The 26,281-nt window shown below is 50.2% G+C and overlaps 2 protein-coding genes across 10 annotated transcripts in view; one reads left to right on the top strand and one right to left on the bottom strand.

Moving 5' to 3' along the window:
- HDAC7 (histone deacetylase 7) overlaps window positions 1–5,008 on the top strand; it is a 36,220-nt gene extending 31,212 nt beyond the window's left edge. For all 6 annotated transcript variants that reach the window (XM_081309893.1, XM_081309892.1, XM_081309890.1 and 3 more), the window contains 6 exons: window positions 131–228; window positions 1,372–1,490; window positions 2,186–2,319; window positions 2,652–2,736; window positions 3,848–3,986; window positions 4,142–5,008. In XM_081309893.1, the coding sequence (XP_081166019.1) occupies window positions 131–228; window positions 1,372–1,490; window positions 2,186–2,319; window positions 2,652–2,736; window positions 3,848–3,986; window positions 4,142–4,187 (621 nt within the window). In that variant the 3' untranslated portion in view covers window positions 4,188–5,008. The remainder of the gene's footprint in view (window positions 1–130; window positions 229–1,371; window positions 1,491–2,185; window positions 2,320–2,651; window positions 2,737–3,847; window positions 3,987–4,141) is intronic.
- A 1,162-nt stretch (window positions 5,009–6,170) lies between these two features.
- The window catches only part of SLC48A1 (solute carrier family 48 member 1), a 21,544-nt gene continuing 1,433 nt past the window's right edge, over window positions 6,171–26,281 (bottom strand). For 2 of the 4 annotated variants that reach the window (XM_081309886.1, XM_081309887.1), the window contains 6 exons: window positions 26,049–26,145; window positions 19,887–20,132; window positions 17,872–17,967; window positions 15,055–15,207; window positions 8,004–8,124; window positions 6,171–7,405 (listed from right to left, as the gene is read on the bottom strand). In XM_081309886.1, coding sequence (XP_081166012.1) covers window positions 7,269–7,405; window positions 8,004–8,124; window positions 15,055–15,207; window positions 17,872–17,967; window positions 19,887–19,994 — 615 coding nt within the window. In that variant the 5' untranslated portion in view covers window positions 19,995–20,132; window positions 26,049–26,145 and the 3' untranslated portion in view covers window positions 6,171–7,268. Of the gene's footprint in view, window positions 7,406–8,003; window positions 8,172–13,537; window positions 13,846–15,054; window positions 15,208–17,871; window positions 17,968–19,886; window positions 20,133–26,048; window positions 26,146–26,281 lie in introns of those variants that run through there. The other 2 variants (XM_081309888.1, XM_081309889.1) reach the window with 2 other exon arrangements.

Raw genomic sequence — 26,281 nt, 5'->3', positions numbered from 1 at the left:
ACCTCTCCATTCCTCAGTTTCCCCATCTGGAAGTGAAGAGTCTTGACGAGCTCTTCCTGCAGCACCAGCATCCTGAGATTCCTCTTCTGGGCCTCTGCTCTCCTCATGTCTCTCTTGTCCTGTTTCCCAGGTGGGGGCTGGCAGTGGTGAGGGCTTCAATGTCAACGTGGCCTGGGCTGGAGGCCTGGAACCCCCCATAGGGGATCCTGAGTACCTGGCTGCCTTCAGGTAAAAATACTCTGGGAACCCAGAGGAGGCCCAGCTCAGCAAGGCCACCCTGCCCTGCCCCTTCTTCTCCAGCACCAGGTTGGAGGTGATCAGCTGGCATGTCCGCCTGTCCTTACTCCGTTACTAGATGCTGTAGGCTAGCCCTAATGGGAAGATGAGATGCACACAATGAGAAAGTCTAAGAGTACTTAAAAAAGTCACACACTACCAAGAGCCAGTGTTGAGCTGAGTGTCAGGAGATGGTCAGAGTGTAGGGAGCAGAGACATCATATTCAAAGAAGGCTGCCTGGAGGAGGTGGGCATTGAGCAAGAGAGGAGAAAAACTATGGAAAAAAGAGAAAAGAGATGATGGCCATATTGAAGGAGCTACTTCAAAAAACTAGATAGAAGAGCTTCAGGCTCTGTCAGGAGCCCTTACCTCTTTCACTCTGGGCCCCTGTACTTCCTTCAGGGAAAGGGATCTGGGAAGTAGATCTCCAGACATTTTAGAGATATTCTCCATGAGAACTAATTCCATAGGAGCCCTGGGTGGACTTCCTGGCATCTGTGCCCAGGGCTTTTTAAAGAATGGACCAAAATGGACCCCAGAGTTGCATCAGGGCTAGAGGGGTATAGCTGTTGGGAGTCTTCCAGGAGAAAGGATACGGGGAATTTGGTGGCCCAGTACCTGAGGGTCTAGTTGCCCAGGTCAGCTCTCCAGTGGCAAGTAGTGGGGTGTTGATCATTTTCAGTGCTCAAGGCTTAGTGACCAGAGTCCTGCTCAGTTGGCTGTGAGATTGTCCCTTCCCTGTGGCCCTGCCCATTGCCCTCTAAAGGTTCTCTCTCTCTCTCTCACACACACACACACTATGCTTTTTTCCCATCTGGTGCCCATCCTTGGTCCCTTTCTGCCTCTTGCTAGCTAACTTCCCTGTGTGACTGAGTTCTCAGGCTGTGTATAACAGGGACATGGTGGCCAGCCAAGATCAAGGAAATCAGAGGGATCTGTTAAATCCTGCTAGGAGATTGAGTGTCTTGGAATCCTGAAAGCAGGATGCCCCCAGCACAGTTGGCAGGAGAGGGCTGGCATAGGCAGGGCCTCGGCCTTGGCCCTGGCTTCTCTGTGCTGTGTGCCAGGCCCCTCTTCTCCTTGCAACCTCACAGGATAGTCGTGATGCCCATCGCCCGTGAGTTCTCTCCAGACCTGGTCCTGGTGTCTGCTGGGTTTGATGCTGCTGAGGGTCACCCAGCTCCACTGGGTGGCTATCATGTTTCTGCCAAATGTAAGGGGGCCCCAGCCAGCAGGGTGTGTAGGGAATGAGAGCCAGGCTGTATGGGATGGAGAGGGTGGGGGGGGATGCACTGCCCACACCTAAAGGGGAAGGTGGCAGTGGCCAACCCAGGGCTGAGTGTAAAGACTGGAGTATGGCAGCTGGCCCTGGAATTCACTGGGATCTCCCAGCCTAGCATAGCCCAGATCCCTTCTCAGGACCAGGTCAGTTTATCATGGAGGCCTTGACCCTGGAGACTTACATCTAACAGATGGAAATTCAGCCAAAGAACTCCCCGCCCCAACTCTGGTTTCCAAGCAGGGCTGGCAGTTCCTCTAGAGGGAGGATGGGGAGGAGCAGTGTCCTGAGAACAGAGGGTACCCATGCAGCCTGATGGGTCATGGGCCCTGGGGACAGAGAAGAGGTGGTGTGGCTCAATGAAAAAGGCTCAGGCTGGAGTTGATTCCCCAGGTTCGAGCCCTAGCCCTGTGACTTACTGCCATGGGGTTTTGTGCAAGTCTCTTAATTGCTCTGAGCCTTGGATGAAACACCGTGATAGGCTTTGTATGGGATTCCATGTGAAAGCACTTTGCCTTTGAGTCCTTATTTATGGAGGAAGCAAGCAGAGAAACATCAGACATGGAGAGTGGGTCCACCTCTCCTCCATCCTGTTCCCTCCTATTTCTCCCCACTAACCAACCATCTAGGTTTTGGGTACATGACGCAGCAACTGATGAACCTGGCAGGAGGTGCAGTGGTGCTGGCCTTGGAGGGTGGCCATGACCTCACAGCCATCTGTGATGCCTCTGAGGCCTGTGTGGCTGCTCTTCTAGGCAACAAGGTGAGCTGCCCCTTGCCCCTGCCCCTTGCTGCTATAGGACAGGTAAGCCAGCTCTCACAGGCCTGCTCTCAAGAGCAGGCAGACAGATAGGGCAGGGGAATGAGGTAGGCACTCACAGGCCTACTCTCAAGAGTAGGCAGACAGATAGGGCAGGGGAATAAGGTAGGCACAGTGGACACCTCTTTCCAAGTCAGATCTGGGGTCAGCATCTCCTGACTTGGGCAGAGCCAGGAGCACATACCTGTTTTTGTCCAGAAGGCGAGGGCCCTTCTGGAGAGAGCTGGGCCTGTAAGTCCTTGAGAGACTGGTGACTGGTGGACTGTTTTCTGTAGGTGGATCCCCTTTCTGAAGAAGGCTGGAAACAGAAACCCAACCTTAATGCAATCCGCTCTCTGGAAGCCGTGATCCGGGTGCACAGTGAGTGTGTGACAGGACACCTGCTGATCCCAAACCTGGGAGAAGCTCAGCGATCTACTACCCCCAGGGGAAAGGATCCCAAGGATTCCAATGACTCTAGACACCAGAATCCTAGGGATTCCTGCAAAACACTCAGCAGTATTGGTGGGCAGCCTCCCATTAGCTCTCCAGATGGACCCAGCAGGGACCACCAGATAGTGACCTCCTCAAGGAGGGGACTGGCCTCACATCTCTCACCACAGCCCTGCACCAGGGCCAGGCTGACAACAACACTCAGGCCTTATTTGCTGAAAGGCTGGTTCCTATCCCTCCCCTTCAGTTCTGGCCATAGGGTTCTTGGGAGTTCTACATGCTTAGAGCTGGGGTTTTAGAATAACCCCCATATTTGGAAAGCACTTTAAAGTTTCAACTTCAACATAACATATGTTGAACACTTCATGATCTATGCTAGGGATAAAAAAAATGAATAAAATAGAGTCCCCACATCAAGGACTTGGCCAAAGAGGTGTACAAAATAGTATAGACATGGCTGAGCCTTTGCGGAGCTTTCCTAAGTGCCAAAACTTTTCCTAAGTTTTTGTGCTAGACTGTTCCATGTCCAGTGTTGCTCACAGCTGTGGGCAGGATGAGCATTCCCATGGTCCAGATAGGGCTGCCGTGTTCCCAAGTCCACACTCCCCTGTCCTGGGGGTGGGGCTGAGCACAGGTGGGGGTTGTATGAGACCTTGTGCTCCAGGAGGCCAGAGCTCAGGGATGTATGAGATAATTGACAGAGACCCCATCCTAGTGGCAAGTGGGCCCTTCTGGTGCTTTCCAAGATCCCCATACATACGGGGAATGGTGGGAGGTAGCCTTTTAGTCAGTGGGGATGGGAAAGATTTGGGCAACTGCAAGGACACCTCATAGCCATGTTGAACCTGCTCTTCTCACCCTTCAGAGCTGTGGAGGGAGGGGCGAGTTGGGGGAGGGGGCCAAGAAGAGAGCCAATACCAAACTGAGGATTCATTCACTATTGGGCTCTGGGCCCAAGCCACTAGCATCATGTCTGATCTGGGATGCAGGGTGGGAGGACTGTTTTCCCCAACCTTTCTGACCTGGCTTCTTGTCTCAGGTAAATATTGGGGCTGCATGCAGCGCCTGGCCTCCTGTCCAGACTCCTGGGTGCCCAGAGTGCCAGGGGCCGATGCAGAAGAAGTAGAAGCTGTGACTGCGCTGGCGTCCCTCTCTGTGGGCCTCCTCACGGAGGAGAGGTAATGCCAGACCCCTGCTCCTGGTCCCATGGTCTCTTTACCCCCTCAGATCCTCCCAACTTGAAGACTCCAAAACCCCATGCAGCCACCCAACTACCAGGGTTGTGAGGGAAGCTCTGCTAAGGCTGTGCCTGAAGCTCTCGTCCCTCCCTCAGGCCCTCAGAACAGCTGGTGGAAGAGGAAGAACCTATGAATCTCTAAGACTTTGGAACACATTCGCTCACCCATTCTACCCTTCAGACATGGCTCTCCTAACTTCTGCCACCAGCCCTATTCCTGGGTCTTCTTAGATCCCGTGCACAGATTGTTGGGGCCAGAGAACAGCCTGCCTTGACAGTTACTGCATGGGCGCTTGAGAAGGCCCGAGGCTTGAGAAGATCAAGGGTTGAGAACTGCCTTGACGATTACTGCATGGGGACCAGAGAAGACCCTGAAAGCAGACAGGCTGTGTGCCAGGCCCTAGCAGGGCTCTTATGAATGGAGTCTAACCCTCCTGTGTCTGGGCCCCCAGCTGTGGCCTCCATGCCTCAGGACTGCACAGAGGAGGACTGGCACAAGTGGGCCTGCCCTTAACCACTATTCTTGGCTCTCCAGACCCCAGTCTTTGCACACAGTCCCAGGCTCCATGCAGAAATGTGAACTTGACCTCAGCTAGGGTGGCCCTTCCTAGGTTTTGTGGGCTGGAGGTGGGTGGCAAGGAGACCCCTATCTTTGAGTGCAGAGGGAGTTCTGTCTCTCACCTACTTCCTCCAGTGCCTCTGGAAGCTTTCTTGCACCACTGGGCACTGAAAGCTCCTCTGAAACCTCTCTTGAGAGCAGTCACCTGCAGACCTCCCATTTGGTCACTGTCCCTGCCAGAGGCCACCCTATACCAACCATCTCAGTGCCCTGGTGGAGTAGACAGGTGCTCTCAGAGCCCTGTGCTTCCTGATCCAATGGTGCCAAACTTTCATCTCCCCTCAGAAGCACAACACAACCCCCAGGGATCCCTCCTTCATGAGCCTATTTCTGGGGTCTCTCCTGCCCCAGCTCTGACTTCTGCCCCATGTAGAACTGGCTTGGCTGAGGGGGAAGAGGGCAGGAGACTAGACACAAACTGCCCTGGCAAAATCTTCAAGGCTTTTGGGATCCCTGCCTGGGGCCAAGAAGGAAGTATTTGTGTATGTGTGAGTATGTGTGTGTATGTGTGAGTGTGTGTGTGTGTGTGTGTGTGTGTGCGCGTGCGCATGCATGCACGCATGCGTGTGCATGCATGTCTTCCCCAGGACCCACCATACCTTGTGTATGTTTGCATGTTTTTGTAAAAAAGAAAAAAAAAAGGAAAAAAAAATCTGAACAATAAATGTTCTATTTGCTTTAAAGTACCTGTGAGAGGGTTCCTGGAGATGACTAGTGGCTGTCAGTGGGTAAGCACGTGGTACATGGCTCTAAAGCATAATGTGCATCTGATTCAGGCCAAGAAGGGGCACAGTTAGGTTGGGCTCAGCCTCCTCTCCAGCCCTTTGCCCTTACATGGCGACTGCCCTGCAGGAAGAAGCCCTCTGAACACAATGTAGCTGCCCCTGCTTTCTCCACCACAGGGTGAGAAAGAGGAAGCAGCCCTGGGTGGAAACATGGATCCAGGAACTAGGTAGGAGGAAGAGGGAGTGTGTTCAGACATAGCTAGCCAGTGCACCCCCAAAGGGTCCTGAAGCAGACACACCCAGGCTTGAGTCCCATCTGGGAGCTCAGCTGTCACATCACCTCCTGAGACCTCTGTTTATCAGTACAAGTCTCCAGAAGTAGCATTGTTTCTGGTTCCTTCCTGCTCTAATGTGCCCTGACTTCTTTAGCATATATGAGATGAGAAGAAAGAATGGGCGAGGCAACAGGCCAGGACAAGCCCATCCAGTGTAAGCAAAGGGAGGTGCCAGTGCCTGCCTTCCTGGCTTTGAGTCCACCATTCTTCCCAGCCTGGCCCCTAGCCCTGAGCAGCCTGGCAAGGGTGGAGGGAAGATGTGCTCAACCCTTTCCCACCTGTCCTGCCTTGGGAGAGGACACGGGTCCCTGAAGGGGCTGCTGAGGCTGTACCTTGGGCTTCCTTTCCCTGGCTGGGCAGCTAGGAAATTATTTACTCAGCTAGAGAAACCCTTCTACCACTCCCACAGCCCCCATGATCGCCTCCCAAGAACCAAGCAGAGACTGTTTGATATAAATGGCCGCTGTATTTCCGCTAAAGTGACAGTGACACAGATAAGGCAAAGAGCTGGGGGCAGTGGAGAAGGAGGAGACGTGCAAAATGGCAACCTAATATAAAAAAGATACATGTAACAGCCCCTTCCCTCCCAAGTTAGGTGAGCCCTTGGGCCAGTGTAGGGAGATTCAGGAGGGAGATTTAGAAAGATAAAAGCTCTAGTTGAAGGGCAGTGAGCAGGGGCTGGAGTTGGGGGAGAAGGTCTCATGGCTGGGGCTGGTCTGGTGCAATGAGGAACAGGAGGAATCACAAGGCCTAGGGCTCCTTTTCAGCCTGCACCATGTTACCCACTTCCCAATACCCTTCTGGGGGTAGGAGTATGATCCCTGTGGCCCTTAGTTCAAACAGGTCTGCTCTGGGGTGTGTAGATGTGTGCATGTGACAGGGGGTGGAGGGGAGAATGGGTCTGGCCATAGTGTACTTTCAGAAGTCCAGCTCTGGGAGAAAGGGTGGGAAGAAGGACACAGAACTCTCCACTCAACTCCCCAGGCTTTGGGGAAAGAGCCAAAAGTTGCCTATGACTGATGACTTCAGCTACCTGACCCTTGAGGAATAACAGGTTGGGGTGCTGGGGTGGGAAGTGAGAGGTCTCCATTAGCGATTTCTCCCTTGATGTGACCTTACCAGGTTCCCACCCCAGCCTCAGGGAGAGGGCCTGGAGTGGTAGGGACCAAACCACTTGCCCCTAACCCCTGGCACCAGGCATAGGTCAAGGCCTCACGGTCCTACCCTTGACCCTTTGACTTCGTTGCCCTGGTCCTACTTACAAAGATTGCTCACCAAGTGCTAAGAAAATAGATCCATTTGAAAAGGTCCAAAGCTGCCCTCCAGCCAGGCCGATGAGCTACCTGGCTGGACCTCCTTTCCACTGCACCCAGGTCTCCCCCCAAAGGGACCAGGCAGTTTCCCGGGAAACTGCACTCAAACTGCTATGTTCCTTTTGACACAGTTCTGGGTCCCCAGGGGGTGGGGGCAGAGCCTCCTGATGCCTCAATGGCCAAGTCCAGGTCCTGAGGGCCCCCCGGACCACAGTGACCTCACTCCCTGGGTCAGAAATCACTGAGGATGCTGATGTCGGCAAAGTCGGCCCTGTATCGGTGGGCGTAGAGGCTGAGCAGGAAGGCCCACTTGAAGGAAATGAAGCTCCAGACACAGGAGAGGTAGTAGCTGGTTGGGTCTGTGAGGCCTGCAGAGGAGAAGAACCCAATTGTGACTAGGTGACTACTCCCCAGCTGGTTACCCTTCCCACTAAACATCCCTGTACCTCTTGCCACTCCAGTCCTATAGGAAGACTGAAGTGGGTAGGAAGTCTTAAGAGTTCTCCAGGCAGGAAGCCATGGAGATGAGGGAAGGCCAGGGCTGGCCAGTCATAGGTCTGTATCTCACACTCTGCTTTTTTACCATGTATATACCCCAGGCCACTCGCAAGTTGTTTGTGCTTCAGCCTGTAGAGGGGCAGGGGGCGGGGCCTCTGTCCACTTCCTGTTATAGCCACTAGAGGGCGCACCCTTCTCAGAGATGGGCCGAGACTAAATGGTGTCAATAACCATTCTGGAGGATACTTACATGGGCCATGCTCTATGCTCAACACTTCACACCGTCTCCCTCAGGGACAGGGACTTTCATTCTCCTCACATTAAACATAAGAAAACCCAGGCATGGGGAGGTTAAGTGATTTGCCCAGTCCCTTGGATATAAATTGTGGAACCAAGATCGGAACCTTAGGGTCTACTCCTAGGCTTTCTCCACCCATATCCACCCTGCTCTCCCTGGTGGACCCTTACTCTGGTGCCGGGTGATGGCCAACGTGAGGAAGGTGCAGAAGGCAGCAATGGAGACGGCTGAGAAGAGAATGCCCACAAGGAAGAAGCCACGTAGTCCCTTAAGCCAGGTCCTCCAGTAATCCTGCATGTACATCACATGCGTCACCAGGACCCATAGCGCCAGCACACCTGGGGGACAAACTCTGTCAGAATGACCTGCGAACCTGCCCACCATGATGCAGCCCCCTCTCCTCACCCTACTCCAGCCCAGTGACTCCAGGATCCTAGGAGTCTTCTGGTTCACTAGGCCAGACCTATTTGCATAATACTGAAAGGACAGGTCTTTGTGCTCTCACAACCCCATGACTGTGGAGTCTTCCCTGGAGTGTGACATCACAACTTTAATGCAGAAGTACATGAAACTCTTGCTGCTTTCTAAGAAGCCAGACAGTAAAGATATTTGTGAAAATATAAATCAATGCCATTCCTCTTTTTTTTTTTTTTGCAAACATGAGTATCTTTCTGAAAAATGTTTTTTTAATATGACTTTAAATGCATAAAAACATTTGCTTTGATTTCCAATATGGTACATATCAATAGATAGAACTCACATTAAATTTGCTCTGAGTTTTACTTCAAGAGTTTTAAATAAAGGGATCCGAACACCAGAAAGTTTGAGAACTGTGGCAGTCCAGCCTGCTTTCTGAGCATTTCCCACTACTTACTTGGAGGCTACAGAGAGAGGGAAGGAGTCCCTCACCCCCCATGCTCTTCCTGCATCTTGATCACCAAGGGTCAGGACCTATAGCAGATCTCTTGGGCAGCAGGGCTCTTCCCAGACTTTCTGCATTCCTAGAGGAAGTCCAGCCTGGAGGCTCCCAGGGCCACCTAGCACCCAAGAGACCTTCTTGATCTTGGCTAGGTCCATTTTTTTTTTTTTTTTTTTTGAGTTTGCAACAAAGGGCAGGCCCAACACTCTGGAGCCTATCCTGCGCTTGCCCTCTGGCCTGGATGTCCTTCCAGTTTCCCTCAAGGAGGCCATCTGCTACTCAGCCAATACAATAGAACACAGCAAGCCTCTGTACCAGGCAGTGCCTGCTGGCATGACCCAAAGAGTGGAACAAATATCAATTCCACTGGCAAGGGTCCGGAGCAGGGCCACGGCGTCCTAGCAATGGAAGACAGAACGCTGCCAAGCACTCAGCTGGCTGGCTGAGGGAGTCAGCTGAGGCAGGAGATCTTTCAAACAGGGAGCAGCACACATTTCATGCATAGCAGTCTCCCGCATGCGCACAGGAAAGCCAGGCATCTGATTGGGAAAGTGATTATCTCTAGCTGATACTTCGTTTCTTAGGCTGGATGGGGAGTGCAATGGTGTTTATTAAATGTGCTATCCTTTTTTATGTGCCTGAAATATTTCACATTTTTTTTTTAAGTTAGAGGAGAAAGGCAGGGCAAAGCTAGTTATCCTGGAGCTATGCTGTGGTAACCAATTCAGCTGTCTGTCAAAATTTGGGCAGCCTAGTGAGGGATAAAACTCTATGAGACTGCAAGCCAAGAAAGCTGGGGCCTGGTGCTCTAGTGCCCCAGAGCTTCGGTATTCTCACTTCTAAAAATGGGTAAACCCTGTGGTCCTGCCAGTTTGGATAAAAGGGGGGCCCCAGGGTTCCACCATAGGAGGGTGGAGACCCACCTACTCTGCAGCTTCCCCTCCCACCCTGTTGACTCAATAAACTTTCAGTGCTGCCCCTGACTACCTTCAACCTTCTCCAGGGTTGGGGGCCTGGAACATGGCCTTCTCCACCCCTGAGATCAAGGTGGACCACGATCAGCAGGTCTCCATCCTGCCTACACAGGAGGCTGGATAGGCTTGCAATAGATAGAATAATAATCCATGGCTTTGGCTTCATCCTATGTGATTGGATTTCTGGCAGCCATCTGTCCCAGAAGTCTCTCTGGCTCCTCGCACAGACACCCAAAGGCCTCATTTGGGGAAGCTCTTTGGTTTTTCTAAGGGCCCCAGGGATGAGGCGTGTTGACACTAAGCACATTCAAAAAGTATCAGAAGGGCACCTGTGTGTAACAGGCCCATATATCCTCTCTCCTCATGCCATGCAGGCAATAGATGAGCTCTAATACCCTTCCCCACTAGAAGATTCTGGAAGTCAGCTTAAGGAGGAAATAAGGAGGTCAGAGCAAATCCTCAGTGACTCAGCAATTTCTGGGTTAGAAAATGCTGAAGTAGGGAACTGTGAGGATACCATCTCTTAGTTCACTGACCATGACCAGCAGGTCGCTGCAAAGTCTTACCCCTTATATACCAAAAAGGGCAGACAGTGGGAAGAAAAGGAAGATGGCTGTTTTGGGGTGTTCTTTGTTAATAAGCACACACAACTTTATCCACCTGCCATCTCCCCTCAACCCTGCTCCAGCCCTGCATACAGACCCTCCACAGATAAGCACATGCTGATCCTGGAGGCAGGCCCGTTCCCACCCACCCTGGCTCTCACTTTTTCCTTTTTTTTTAGGGGGGTTACTGGGGATTGAGCTCAGGGGTACTCAACCACTGAGCCGCATCCCCTGGTGTATTTTGTATTTTATTTAGAGACAGGGTCTTACTGAGTTGCTTAGTGCCTCGTTATTGCTGAGGCTGGCTTTAAACCCATGATCCTCCTGTCTCAGCCTCCTGAGGTGCTGGGATTACAGGCATGCACCACTGTGCCCAGCCTCACCACCCTTCTTGAAGAAAGACTATCCCCATCAAGTCTCCCTGAGTGGTCCTCAAAAGATAGTGTCCCTCCCTGGTCCCCTCTCAGGAAGGAGGCAATGGTCCCTCCACCCTGCACGCTTCCCTAGGATACTCTGGGACCACAGAGAGCCTCATCTGCACAAGTCAGGGAAGATTTGGGATAAGTCCCCAACCCCACATGAGTGCAAGCCCTTGGGAGACCTGACTCTTGTTCCTGCCTGGCCCCTGGGCTCACAGGGGTGTTCAGTGAAAGTATCCCCAGCTTCAGGGCTGGAGGTGAGGAGCCAGGAGACATCAAGGAAGGTCATAGGTACAAACAGACAGGTAGGACATGACCAGGGTCAGGGCCTGTTTGCGCACTCCGGCTCTCTCTCCTTGCCCTGGGGAGAAAAGAGGCCCAGAGCCCAGGGCTCCTCTCACTGAGGTCAAGTGGGAAGCACACCAGCTATTTTAGACCTCTGTGGCAAATTTTCTCCTCTTTCTTTTCGCTTGGTCCAGCAGACCTCGGGCAAGCACCTGTGTGTTTCCCTGGGGTTTATACAGCAAAGCAGGAGCAGGTGAATCCAACAGCCTCTCCAGGAAAACAGCATCAGTGTCTTCCCATCCCCAAACCCTCTGCCCACTAGGCCCAAAAGCTGGCATGCCCAATCAGCCCCGCTTGGCCCAGCACAGGACAGAGAACCCTGAGGCTGCTCTCCAGTGACTCAGCAACTTTTCGGGCCACAAAACATCAAGTCAGAAGTAGAGTACATCCAGTCAAAAACCCGCTGACTCTTCACACCAAAAGAGGAAGAAGGCTGGCTAGCTGCAGACCTCTCAGAACCCACTCAGGGTGGGGAAGGTGTGGCCTCCACCCCTCTATCAGCCTCTGCAGCTGTCATCAAGCAGATTGGCTTTTACGTGGCCACCTTTGGTTGTCAAAGTTCAGACTGCCAGGGAGACGGACCCTACTCCAGCTGACTGCTGCCCTGGCGCCCTTCCCTGAACGCAGATCCACACCTGGCTGCCTCGGAGGCCCAGCGAAGCCTGGGGTGAGGGAGAGAGCAGTGGTTGGGTCAGAAGGAAACCCTGGGCGACTCCCTGTGGAGTAGAAGACAGAGCCTGTTCCACAGCTGGGAGATGAAAGCTTCAGGGAGGGAACAGCAGCATTGTACCATTTTAGACCTAGAGGGGAGTCAGATATGTATTTCAGTGGCATCTCCTCCCACTCCTCCCATATGAGGAAACCCAGGCCCAGGAGGCATTGACATCCCAAGGTCACATGGCTAGATGTGGGCTCACCTCCACTTTCACAGGCCAAACTCTCAACACACTCAGCTTGGATCCCTGGAATGGCCCTCCCTCTTTCTGCCAAACATTCTGCTTATCTGAGGTCTCAGCAACACAGTCATTGGGGGCTGGCAGAGCCTTCTAAAGGAGAGATCAGCAGGACCAATAGGAAATATGGGGAGGGGATGGGGGAGAGAGAGAGGAGCCAGGGTTCTGTGGATAACTGAGGGACAGGACCCCTTAGGTAGGGTATCCGGATAGGCATGTGAACATCCCTGCCAGGGAATTCACCTGCCCCTTCCTGGTGACCCCAGTGCCTTGCTTGCCATGGCCTAGGCCTGACGACATATGACCCTCTTATAAAAAAATGTTCCTTCTCTACCCAAAGATGGCGCTCAGTGAAAGCTCAGTGATAGTGAGTAAATTATTATTTTTAGTTATTTCATTTAAGGACTTTTGGCAGAGGATTTTCATAATGGAATAAGTTATCATATGTAAAAGTATTATCCTGTGTGTACATTTTTCCAGAGTCCTTTTCCCACATGTATTATTTCATGTAACTGTTATAACATTAGTTAAGAGATTTACTCTAAGCCTGTTTTTCTTATCTGTAAAATGGGTATAACACTAAAGCTTCATCATTGGACAAATGTAAGGATTAGATGAGATTATGGAGATAGACTGCTTAACACAATGCCTGGCACAAAGAAAGCATCAAAAAATGTTAGCAAATAGAAATAATATTTTTCATTTTCACACCAATTCTGTAACACAGAGAGATCAAATCACATGCCCAAAGTTGCACAGTTAAGAACAGAGCAGTGTTGAGCACAGGGCCTCTACCAACACATTGATAGCCCGAGACACAAAAAAACGGGGTCTGCAGGGGTTTGGCAGACCTTGGCCAAGGAACCCACAAGCCGTGGCAAAGAGGCACCAAAGTGGGTGGAAAGAAAATGTCTAGTTAGCATCAGATCCCTAAAACAGTACTCTTGCTCTCCGCTGAGCTGGGGCTCTGCTGGGTTGGGGATCCACACTGGAAAGAAGCAGAGCTTCCCCAGGAACGTGCGTCCTCGCCCAGCCCTCTTCCTTTCCCACTTATTATAAAGAGCGCAAGAGCAGCGAGGATCCTCCAGGATGAGTGTATGCGTGCTGCGGGGCAAGGGGTCTTCCCATTCAGCGGTGGAAGGCAGTGGCCAGCCAGGCAGCCCGGCGCGCAAAGAACGCTGTCGTGGGGCAACTGGGAGGAGAGCTGGCGGGTAGGGAGCAGGATCGTGCCATCGGCAGGGGTGGGCCATTGGCACCCCCGGGTTGCGCCGGCTTGGCGGACATCGGGTCCCGGAGGCACCAGAGATGCCCGGGAGCCCGGGCCGCACGGGGCCTGCGCTGCCAACGGCAGCTTTTGGGTAAACACCCTGCCAGCTCCTGTTGCAGCGGCTGCCATCGAGGAGGAGCCGCGGAGAGCCGCTGACAGCGCCCGCCCTGCCCCGAGTCGGGGCCCGCGCCCCTCGCGCGTCCCCCAAGCGCCCCGGGGTACCTGCGAGACCCCCCATCGCCGCAGTTCCTGGCTGTCTGTAGACCACCGTCCAGACCAGGAAGATGGAGAAGCCGGCCACCGAGCTGATGCCCGAGTAGGCGGCACGGAGGCCAAGCTGCAGCCGGGACGGGGCCATGGGGCTGCGGCGCCAGGAGGACGGAGCGCGAACGTGGCCGAGTCACAGGTGCAGGGTCCGGAGCCCCAGCCGGAGCCCGAGCCACGGGCACCCGGCGCTCCGCCCCAGCCCGCCCCCGGCGCCGCCGGCACAGCGCCCTCCCCGGCCGGAGGCCGCCCTCGCCGCGATCGGCGACCGCATCACCCGGGATTTGACAAACCACCTGATCGCTTGAAGGGTGTCTGCTGGAAGTCAGGTTCCTCCACTCATTCCCAGACTGAGCTACCGAGTCAGGATAGTTGGGCCTTGGCGGCGCCCAATATGCCTTTGAACAAACCAGCTTCGGTGATTACGTTTTAAATTAAAAATATCTCTGAATAGGAGGTGCATTCTCATTTAAAGTTAAGACTGCAGTTTCTCGTTAAGAATTAATGTATACAGAGCCAGTCGTGGTGGTACATGCCTGTAATCCCAGCAACTAGGGAGGCTGAGGCAGGATTGCAAGTTCTAAGCCAGCTTCAGCAATTTAGTGAGTTCCTGTCTCAAAAATAACGAACAAACTTAACTAACTATCTAAGTAAGTAAGTAAGTAAGTAACTAAATAGCTGGGGGTGTAACTAAGTGGTAGAGCACTCGCCTAGCATGCAAGGTTCTGGGTTCCATTCCCAGCATATATGTGTTATGAGTGTGTATGTACACACTCACACACACACACACACACACACACACACACACACACATCTGGGGGTAGTGCTGGGATTTACATATGGAAGTCTGGATTGCAGCTCAGTGGTAGAGCTCAGTGTGTGAGACCCTGGGTTCAATAATCTACACTCCTCCCCCCGCCAAAAAAAAGAAAAAGAAAAATTAGTGAATATAGTAGTAATTTACCCCACCCACATTCCTATCAACCAAGTTCCCTTCCCACAGACTTTTGTACATTTCAGAAGATTCCTCCACACACCAAAGTCACCTTCTAACCCCAAACACATTATCTTCACTAAAATTCCCCTTTCCTTTTGTCTTCACAATTCTCATCCTCCAAATCCCACTAAACATCCCCCCCAACATTTGGAATCAGAGGATGCCAGAGTAGAGCCTGAATCTACAGCAGTATCCTGATCTCTCACTGTGGGCCCAGCTCATGCTGGGAGCTGGGGAGAGAGTCAAAGCGTAACCAGGGCTCGGCCATGGAATACTTGAAGTCTACTTGGGGAGGCTCATCACAGACCTGCACAAAATAGGTAACCAGTACTCCTTGTCCTCATTTCCTCTTGCTGCTTTAACAGATTACCACAGATATAGTGGCTTAAAACAACACAAACTTTTATCATCTTGTAGGTTAGAAATACAAATAGGAGTCTCACTGGACTAAAATCAAGGGACTGTCAGGTTGCCTTACTTCTGGAGGCCCTGGGGGAGAATCTGTTTCCTTGGCTTCAGCAGCTTCTGGAGGCTGCCCCCAGGCCTTGACTTGTGGTTGTCTTCTTCCCACCTTTTCTTGTGATTGAGGACCCCAGTAATTACTCCAGGAAAAGCTCCACATCTCAAGATTCTTTTTTTTTTTTTTTAAAAGAGAGAGTGAAAGAGGAGAGAGAGAGAGAGAGAGAGAGAGAGAGAGAGAGAGAGAGAGAGAATTTTTAATATTTATTTTTTAGTTCTCGGCGGACACAACATCTTTGTTGGTATGTGGTGCTGAGGATCGAACCCGGGCCGCACGCATGCCAGGCGAGCGCGCTACCGCTTGAGCCACATCCCCAGCCCCGTCTCAAGATTCTTAACTTTATCATATTAACAAAATCCCTTTGCCAGTTAAGATACAATATTCCCAGGTTGTGGGGATCATAATGTTGACATCTTGGGGGAGCCATTATTCTGCTTACCACATCTTTCTGGAAGGTAAATTCCATGAGCAAGTTTCATCCACCCCCAACACCTACAAGAATGTCTGGCACATAATAATCCCTTAATAAACATTTGTTGAATAGGTGAGTATGAGTGAATAAATAATTAAATAATAATAAAGGGGATTACACACAGGGAACCTAGTTGGACATGCTTAATTGTCAAATGAGTGATATAAACTAGTAAAAATTACCTTTGCATTACTTCAGATTAATTTGAAGATTGTTTTTAAAAATTAAAAAAAAATTAGCCAGGCACGGTGGCATATACCTGTAATCCCAGTAACTCCAGAGGCTGAAGCAGAAGGATCACAAGTTCAAAGCCAGCCTCAGCAATTTAGCAAGGCCCAAAGTAACTTAACAAGGCACTATCTCAAAATAAAATATAAAAAAGGCTGGGGATGTGGCTCAGTTATTAAGCCTCCCTGGGTTCGATTCCTGGATACCAAAAATAAATAAATAGAATAAAACAAAAAATAAAAACATTAAGTCCAAATCCTATTTTTGCCTATTACATATTGAATCTGAGAGTGTATTTTTTTTAATAAGAAGCTATTTTAAGGCAACAAGCTAAGCACTCAGCACTCCTTTAGGAGCTACTGGTTGTTCAGAAGTGAGGGTGAACTCCATTGTCCAGAGCACGTTGCCATGGATGCCTTCTGAGCTGGCCAGGATGGACGACAATATAGGAAATGAGAACGGCACATGTGATGACCTCCCAGAGGGAAGGAATAACAGGGCAGGTTCAGGAACTATCAGAAAGTTTGTGGCTAGACACTCAGGTTTCCAGTGGTGGGTTTGAGATTAAAAAGGCTCTTGTTTGGCCTCTTCCCCTGCCTTCCCCCCAACCCCCAACACCTACAAGAATGGCACATAATAATCCCTTAATAAACATTTGTTGAATAGGTGAGTATGAGTGAACGGGGATCAAACCCAGGGCTGGGTTGGATGTGGTAGTGGAGGGAGTAACAACTCTGTGCTTTAGAAATACTGAAGAGAGTAACAGTGTGAGGGCAGAGTGCCCAGGAAAGACTAGATGCAGAAGGCAGTAGGACACCTGATCAACTCCTGGTGCACAAGTTACTGCATCTCTTAGATGAAGACAGCTGTGATATCTCCTCAAGTTGTTGTGACGAGGAGTGGGTGCTGAGAAGACTGCCTTGCACATCAGAGGTACTTGACAAAAGCCAGAAAGTGTAATTAGTAGTAGCAGAAGGCTGTCATATCAAGAGGTGACAAGGGGCCTCAGAATTGATTAGGTGGAGGTGGAGAAAAGGGAAAGAGGGAGCCAATTCCAGAAACATTAAGCTATTTGAACCTAAAGGTCAGGCAGGAATTTATTAGCCGGGCCAACAGAAAGGAGGACAGCAAAAATATTGAGTGGACATAGTAGGAGTATCAGAGGGTAGTGAGAGAGCAAACGAGCTGGAGACTGAGATTGTGCAAGAAAAAAGACAATTATGTAACAGTAGTTTAGGCTCAGGTTGTACAAGATCAATTTTGTATTTTAGATTTTTTTTAATTGTGGAAACAGTAAGCAGCTATTAAAAGGATTGAGATTCAAATGGGATCAGAGGCCCATTGTCACCATTTACTGTATGACCCTGGACAGATTTCCCTGACTCGGAGCTGCCCAGTGGAACTTTCTGCCACAAAGGAAACAGTTTATATCTGCATTCTACACTAGTCACATGTGGCTACTGAGTGCATGATATGTGGCTAATGTGACTGTGGAGCTATTTTTTTATTGCATTTATTATTATTATTATTATTTTGGGTACTGGGGCTTGAACTCAGGGGCACTCAACCACTGAGCCACACCCCCAGCCCTATTTTGTATTTTATTTAGAGACAGGGTCTCACTGAGTTGCTAAACACTTTGCCATTGCTGAGGCTGGTTTTGAACTTGAGATCCTCCTGTCTCAGCCTCCCACGCCAATGGGATTACAGGTGTGTGCCACCACACCTGGCTCAACAAATTATTAATGCTGTTGTTGAAATTGTTTATTGTCAATATTGAAATGCATACCAGGAATAAGCAATGTCTTCAGAAGATTAGCTAGACTGTGACATCCAGGTTAGATTTGATGGGAAAAGAAGATTATAGAGGAGAAAGCCTTTACAAGGCCATTTGGGATAATTAAAATCTTATCTGGAGAGAGACCATGGGAATGGGAAAGAATGGACATACAAGTCTTCTCACATCAACTTCCTTTCCTAAGAGCACACACCTATCCCATCCCAGGGTAGATATCTCTGCATCCCCTACATGACAGCAACTGTCCCTGTCTGCAGCAGAGACCACTAATACTCACCAATATCTGTGGATCTCTTCTGGGCATGTGACCTACTAAATTTGAACTCCACTTACAAGCCTCCTTGTAGTTGAATGGATGCCACAGGACTGAGCTCTGAGAAATAGAATGAAGGCAGAAGCAATATGTGCCATTTCCAGCTGGATTCATGACAATTTCCCTTATGTCCTGCAGTCCCTCTTTTCAATGTGTGATGATTTTAAAGAGGCCATATGTTGAAGATGGTGGTAGCACAGGATGGAAAGAGTCTAAGAGCCCTGAATAAAAAAATGAATGGAGTGGAACCACCCCCTTTCATTCCCTAGAACCTCGTTGAACTGCAACTTGAATGAGTAATTAACTTCTGTGGTGTTAAGCCCCTGTGATTTGGGTGTTGTTTGTTACAGCTAACTTGTTATCCTATAATATTATCCCTCATTCCATTTCAAGTCATCTAAACAGGTTCTATATAGATTAACTGAATCGGCAGTCCTTCTGAAATCACTTTTGAATTGGGCCTCACCAGCTGGGCATGGTAGTGCACCCCTGTAATCCCAGCAGCTCAGGAGGCTGAGGCAGGAGGATCTCAAGTTCAAAGCCAGCTGCAGCAACAGCCAGGTGAGGCGCTAAGCAACTCAGTGAGACCCTGTCTCTAAAATGCAAAAAAGGGCTGGGAATATGGCTCTAGGGTTGAGTGCCCCTGAGTTCAACCCCCGGTATCCCTCCCCACAAAAAAAAAAAAAAAAAAAAGAGTTGAATTGGGCCTTACCAATATTAACACAGAATTTTTTTTTTTTAAATGGTGCTGGAGACGGAACCCAGGGCTTTGTGCATGCTAGGCAAACACTTCTACCACTGAGCTATGTCCTCATCCCATTAAAACAAGTTTCTAACTCCCATTTGCAGACATTCTGCCTCCTAAGAAATTCCTTCCTCACTCCCCACAAAAAGCCACATTCCAGACATCTATCTTCTCCCATAATGTTACGTCAAGGACACCTGCCCTGAGCTATCTTCTTGTTGATTGAGTTTATTTGACTTGTCAGAACTTCCCCCTCTCTCTTCCTTCATACCACACAGAAGGACTACTGATGTCCCCTGAGGCATGTCCTTATTCACCATGACCACAGGTTCAAACCAGGCGCCATCCCAGAGTCCTCCCATTCCTTCACATGCCGCATCCAATGTCCTAGTAAATCTAGATGATCTTCCCTGTCCTTTTTCTCCATCCCCACTGCCACCTTCATCCAATCACATCATCATCTGCCCACTTGCAACAGCCTCCTACCTGGTCCTTCTGCTCATTCCCTCCCTTCAGTTCCATCTCACCCAGAAGCTGGTCTGATCTTTCTAAAATTACATTCAGAACATGGAACTCCCTGCTTCCATCCCTGAAGAGCTTCCCATAGCTCTTAGGGAAAACTGGTCAGCATCTTGCCCACTCCAACCAGCCTCACCCTGCTCTTCACTTCAGGCACACAAATGTGCCATACTTGTTCCTGCGCCAGGCTCTTTGTACTTTGTGTCTGGAAAGCTCTTCTCTGAGGGCTTATAAGATTTGTCTCTCATCATTCAAGTCTCAGCTCAAATGTTCCCCCCTAAAGATGCCATCCTTGTTCTCTCTCCATAGCATTCACCACTCTGTGAAACTGTCTTGGGAATTTCTCCTTTCCACCCAGCCCACCATCTGCATCAGACTGCAACCTCCTTGAAAGCTTTTCCAGTTTTACTATGAAAATCTCATATCTCAGGAAATCCTTCATTCTAAGGCAAATCATTATGGTTAGTCCCCATGTGGCCTGCCTTAATCACTTCTGTAGTTCTAGTACCAAGGATGTTAGGGTGGATGCCTAGGTAGATAATCCAATAAATATCCCTGCAATAAATAATGGCAGGCAGTCCATAAAAATTATTTGATCCTGTCTCTAGGGGGCAGCATTTCCTAACCTTGTGCCTCCAAACTCAACTGTGCAGGCTGGGCTAAAATCTGTGTAAATTTAGCTAATAAGTTCCACAATATTCTCCCTACACCTTACCTGGTCATTGGTCCTTCCCCAACCCTTGTAGAGTTCAAGGCAGAGTAGCCTGGATGTGGCGGCCTGAGGCTGTGCCTGACTCATAGGTAGAGTTTCCTCCCAGCCCATCTTCTCCCCTTCTGCAGGTTCATCTTCCTCCTGAGGTCAGAACTGTAGACCACAGAGCAGAAAAGACTGTCCCAGAGGGAAGCAGCAGTTGAATGGCTGCAGGGAGTCCTCCATCACCATGCATCCCAGCTTCTGAGGCTGCAAAAAGAACCCAGATCTAGGAGTTAGTTACCTTGGCCCCAGAATGTGCCTCCCCAGAACTGGGGTTGTCTTCTGCCCCTAAAAGGGAATTTCCTCACTTCTCAGGGATAGAGTGAAACTGCTGGAAGCCTGGTTTCTTGCTGAGCTCCCACTTCCTCTGCCTGTCCACTGACAGCCTAGGGTCCATGAAGAGGGTATGATGCTGAGTATAAAGATGCTGGGCAGAGGCAACAGGTCTTTGAATGACAGCTAGAAGAGCATCATAGGGAAGGGGATACTATCACAGTCGTAGTCACAGCCTAGGGAGAGCAGCTTGAAGAAGCTAGGGCTCAGAACTGCACCCCCTCTCCTGGAGTTCTGTGGGAAACCTTCTTCTCCTGGCCTGAATCCTCCAATCACAGGTTCACCTGTCATCCAGTTCTCTTCCTCCCTCACTGGGTGGTTGTTGCTGGATGGGGAAAGGAGGGGACAGGAAGAGCCAGCAGTTCACGTCAGCAAGGACTTGAGCCTGGGGCAGGTGACTCCTTGGAGGCTACAAGGGGGTGAAGAAAGGCAGGCTACACACCAAGGTGTGAGTGTAGGAGGGAACAACATTAACTCTTTCCAAAGGGCAAAGCCTGACACAGGAGTTAATAAATGTTGGCTTTTAGATGGGAATTTGGGTTGGGGTTTATTGAATGAGAAAGTCATTGCAGGGGCTTCCTCAGTATAGGTTGATACCCTTGGAGTACAGTTGCTAGGGCACTGGGTGAAATAAAAGACTAGCAATAGCCAGGTGTTGTGGTGCACGCCTGCAATCCCAGTGGCTCGGGAAGCTGAGACAGGAGGAACACGAATTCAAAGCCAGCCTTAGCAACAGTGAGGCGCTAAGCAACTCAGTGAGACCCTGTCTCTAAATAAAATACAAAATAGGGCTGGGGATGTGGCTCAGTGGGTGAGTGCCCCTGAGTTCAATCTGCGGTACCAAAAAGAAAAAAAAAAAGACTAGCAATAAGGCATCACCGTATTGCTACATCATCCAAGAACAGCACCCCAGAGGTATAGTTCAGGTGGCCACACCTCATGGTACTTCCTGGAGGAGGAAGGGATGGACCAGTGATGGCTTAAGGCAGTACAAGAAATGGAGATAGGCCAAGAAGTGGGTGGAAAAATAGCAGGAAGAAAGACAGGTCTTGAGGGAGCCACCAGGGAGGTGAGAAAGACCTGTGGCAGGAGAGGGGGAAATCTGTTGACCTATAATTCAGGGAACCTTACCTGCAGACTTCAACATACAAAGGCAATGACCAATCAGGTATGTAACCTCAAGCAAAGCAGAGCCGGTTTCTGCCTGCTGGCTGCTTACATTCTCAGAAAGGATTCGCTAGATGATAGTGCACAAGCATTTAATTTCAGTGTGGTGAGTACCAGACATGAGGCAGGGAAATAGGGCCCTGTGGGGGAATTGTGACACAGGCTTGGCCTTGTGTGGGGAGAGGACCATGCTGGCTATTGCTGCTTAGCTCTCAGGCCCAGCAGACCCCTCCACTAAGGCCAGGTCTGGGCAGAACTGGAGCAGACAGGGAAGGTTAGACCAGGATTCAGGCCACCCCTGCAGTGCCTAAGTGGGGCACATAGACCCGACTCTCTACTTCCACTGGAGGTGAAGGCCCTGAGGAGAAGGGTGGAGGCTGGGGATCAGGAAGGATTTCCTTGCCCCCTGGGTCAGAAGTCTAAGCAGCTACGGCTGCCTCTCCATCCCAAGACAAAGATTGAAGGAGTGGCCTAGGTCTCTCTCAGTCAGAGCTGTAGATTTACTTCCCCTCCTGAATCTGCTTCCTTCTTTGGGCCACTATTTTTTGTTTCCCTCTCTGGATCCACATTTTTTTTTTTTTTTTTTTTTTTTTTTTTGGTGCTGGAGATTATACCTGAGGCCTTGTGCATGCATGGCAAGCGCTCTACCAACTGAGCTCTATCCCCAGCCCTGCTGTTCCCCATTCTTTGCACTCTCCCCTGGTCTTTCACAAGGTCCTCTCTGGAAGGAGGAAATAGGCAGCAAGTCTGGTGCCAGGAAGTCTTTGGACTGCGCAGCTTCCTCTCTGGCCCCAGCAATTCCCAAGTGGGATTTGGGGATGGGATTGGGGTCTGCTGTGAGGCTGGAAAGGCACCCTTATTCCTGGCCTGATTGCCTGATATTCATGTCCTTCCCCACCCTTCCCCCCCACCTCCACCAGTGTTCTGGATACAGCGAGAGTGACCTACGGGTCCTGGGAGACAGAACTGGGTATCTCATGAGCTGGGGCCAGGACCCTACTGGGATCCCTCCCCCAGGCTCCTGTGGCCATCTCTGCCATGACTCTGAAATTAGAAGGCCAGGAGGGTGCAGAATTTGCATCCTGAACAGACACTGCTGGCCCAGGATGGATTGGAGGATAGAAGTGCTTGAGTGCAGTGCTGGGGGGAAGGGGGGATCCTTGTAAAGAGTTAGTTGGTAACACAGGTAGTACATCAGCTGCAGGAGAAGGCTGGGGACTGGTATAGGTTGGGGAAGGGCATAGAAGGCTAGGAGTGAGTGTAAGGGACAGTGGCCGTAGCTGGAATGAAGTAGCTGTTTCAGAGAACTGACCACTCAAGGTCAGTTGCAGTGGCTCCTGGGTACTTGGGAGACACACACACACACATACACACACACACACACACACACACACACACACACACACACACACTACTTGAGAAGCAAAAGCTGGGAAGAGAAAGTGGTGATTAATATCTGCACCTTCACATAACACCAAATTTGCATAGGGGGTAGGCCTGCTCCCCCTTTTGGGCACCTCCAGACCTGGTCCTCTTTCCTGCTCTCCCGCTTTCTCCTGCCCTCCAGCCACCACCATAACCACCACAGATCTATTTTTTTTTTTTTTTTTAATATTTATTTATTAGTTATTGGCGGACACAACATCTTTGTTTGTATGTGGTGCTGGAGGATCGAACCCGGGCCGCACGCATTCCAGGCGGGCGCGCTACCGCTTGAGCCACATCCCCAGCCCCCACCACAGATCTATTCAGCGATTGTATCCTTGCCCCTGTCATACATGGGTAGCTTGCATACCAGCCAGAAGAATGCGTCTCCAGGAAAGTGGCTTCGTGTACTGCCTCCCCACTCTGGCCTCAGCAAACTCCCAGCTGGCCCTCAACCCTCACCATGAGCCCCAGCCTGCCCACTCCCTCACCAAGAAAAGGCAGGAACCCAGTTTTCCTCTGCTACTGATCACTGTCACCAGTGGCTTGTGAGTGGCTGGCTGTGGCCTGTTATCCCTAGGAAGGTTTGGCTTGATGCCCATCAACACCTGCTCCCTGCCTTTGCTCCCCACCCCAGGAATGAGCAGGGGAGGAGATGAAGTGAACCGGAACATGGGCAAAAGTCAGAGCGCTTTAGACCAGGTTGCCAGGAGGTAGAGTCCAGATGAGGATACCTGGCTTCTCATCTCAGTTTCTCCCCATCATTGTTCAACCCTGGCCAAGAGGGAAGGTTAGGGATCAGGGGGAAAGGCTGGCAGCAGGTCTTTCATCCTCCATCTCCAAACTGACTCTTTGCAGTCCCACCAGAGGCCTATTAGTTAAAACTTCCCTCCAACCTCTCTCCATCCCAGCAACCAATCTCAAATGACTCGTCTGAACCTTGTGAGCAAAGTCTGCAGCACAGGACAGAAAGAGAAAAGAAGGCAAGGAAGTAGCAAGGAATGAGGGAGATGGAGGGAAACAGCATGAAAATGAACTGGAAAACTAGTCCTTCTCCCTTCTCCACGGCCTGTCTGTAGGCCCACCGAGGCACCAGCTGACTTTCATGGCTCCTCTTCATTTCATTCCACTCATAGCAATGAAACACCTATTTTATGCAAGACGCTCTACTGGGGAGGGAGATTGGTGTGTTACTGGGATAAAGATAATTCCCTTAGGCTCTATGCTCCTGAAACTTCAGGACTGGATCTTCCTGCCCAGTTTTTCAGCAGAGTTCCTAGCACTACAGTAAATATTGTTGAATAGATTAAAGATTCTTTAGAGATGCTTGTGGCATAGCATGAGAATGACTGGGGGAGGCAAGACTGAGAGCAGCAATCAGGGATGGAAGTGGGAGAGGTTGTGGTACAAAATTGTGGTGAAGTACATGACTATGCAGTCAGATTCCCTGAGTATGACTCTACTGCTTACTAGCTGTGTGACTTTGGGCAGCTTACTTCACTGCTTTGTGCCTTAGTTTCCTCACTTGTAAATAAGTTGTCCTGAGGATAAAAAGGTGTCCACAAAGTACCTCAGAGTAACACAGCAGGCTGTAGATAGAAAGTGCTGGAAGAGACCACAACTAGGCTACAGCACTTTCAGAGGAAAACGGCACAATAGAGGTACCCAAGAGACGTTCCATTGGTTGAATCAACCAGGCTTAGCACCTGTTTAGATGTGGGAGGAGGGACCTAGCCTATCAGGTTCCTTGCTTAGGCAGTGGGGGTCTCCAAGAGCTAAGAGAAACCAGGCAGGCGGAGGGGGCCTTGGGCCCGAAGGGAGTTCTGGACAAATGGAGTTAAAGGCTCCTGTGGAAATCCAGGAAGTTATGGGCTTAATGTGTGTAGAGCTGAGCGAAGAGGTCAAGGTGAGAGAAATGTAGTCCAGAGTCAAAGCCAGGGTCCTGTTAGTCCTCCTCTTCATTCCATTCTCTTGACTATTCCATGGGCCCTTGTCACTTGCCTGAAGGGATGAGAAGGGGTTGAGGACAGTCATGCTCTGACAGGAGCTCACTGCATGGACAGAGTGTCTGGGGTGGGGGCGTGTTGTATAGCTTCCACTATCTGCTTATTCATCTCCTACCTGTGGAGCTAGTGCACTCAGGCTGGAGACATTATCCATTTGTGGGCTTTTCTTTGTAGGAGCTGTCAGAATGTTTCTGAGGTAGCACTATAAAGTGGTAAAGCACACAGACTCAAAACCACTTGATTAGAATCACTCACTGCTCCATTACTTCCATTGGGCAAGTCATTTAATCTCTTTGAGGCTCAGCTTCCCCATCTGTAAAGTGGGATCACAATAATACCTATCACATTTGGTTGTGACAATTAAATCAGTGATTGCATAGAAAATATCAAGTACAGGGCCTGGCAAATGTTACTAGTGTTATTAATTCTTTTCTGTCTAACACAACTGCCAGACATCTAACGACAGTCAGCGTAGGGTGGAGGCTGCACTAGGACATGGCGTGATGGTCCCCAAGATGATTCACCATCTGACTTGGATGTCTTCCTCAGACATATTTCCCAGTCTCTTGCTTTTCTTCAGGTCTCAGCCTCAATCAAATATCTACTGGGCAATAACTCCATTGTCCAGTCCTCATGCAGAGAAGTAAAGCCCTGCTCCATCACCTGCCTTGGCAGGAGGCTGGGGGCCTTGCCTGCTGCAAGAAAAGTGACACAAATGGGAGGTTCAATCCCTATGGTGGCCCCAGGCCACCAGTGAACTCAAGCCATCTTCTAAGTCTCCCAGGAGAGAGGACTGTGTGTGTTTGTGTGTGTGTGTGGGGGGTTTGGAACAGTTTCATTTTTACCTATTTCTGAGCCTCAGTTTTTCCATATGTAAGGAGGTGATGGTAGTAGTATCTACTTTATAGGATAGTGTTAGGGGAAGCACTTGGGAAGATTGTAAGGGACATGATTGGCTTTTGTGGCTCTACTGAAAGGTCTACAGGTAAGTAGGTGTCCTGCCTCACTTACCTGGTATCTTTTCCACTTGCCCAAAGCAGGGGCAGCAGAAATAGGGAATAGGACACTTTCTGACTCCATTGTCAATCTCAGGCAACTCCTGCAAGAACTTCTAGCCCAGGTCTTTGTCACCAGCAACCTGAAACTTCATTACTTTACCCCCTCCCTTCCCAACTCTTTTCCCCATTCATACCTGAGACTCCCAGTTCCCAGTCTATCATCCTTTTCTGCCAGTATCCAAGCTAGTCTTCCTTTTTTTCCAAATTCCAGGTAGTTGGGTGGGTTTGGATCTGTGGTGAGATATTTTCAGACTCCCATCACTCCCTGGAGGGGCATTAAAAACTCTACCAATATTTCTTAAAGTGTGGACCCTGCAGATGACCTCATATGTTTGTCCAAAACACAGATTTTTCCATTTCAGGCCAA

This window comes from Spermophilus citellus (assembly GCF_964194105.1).
Source record: "Spermophilus citellus genome assembly, chromosome: 10".
NCBI lineage: Eukaryota > Metazoa > Chordata > Mammalia > Rodentia > Sciuridae > Spermophilus > Spermophilus citellus.
This window is presented reverse-complemented; position numbering and strand designations above follow the sequence as displayed.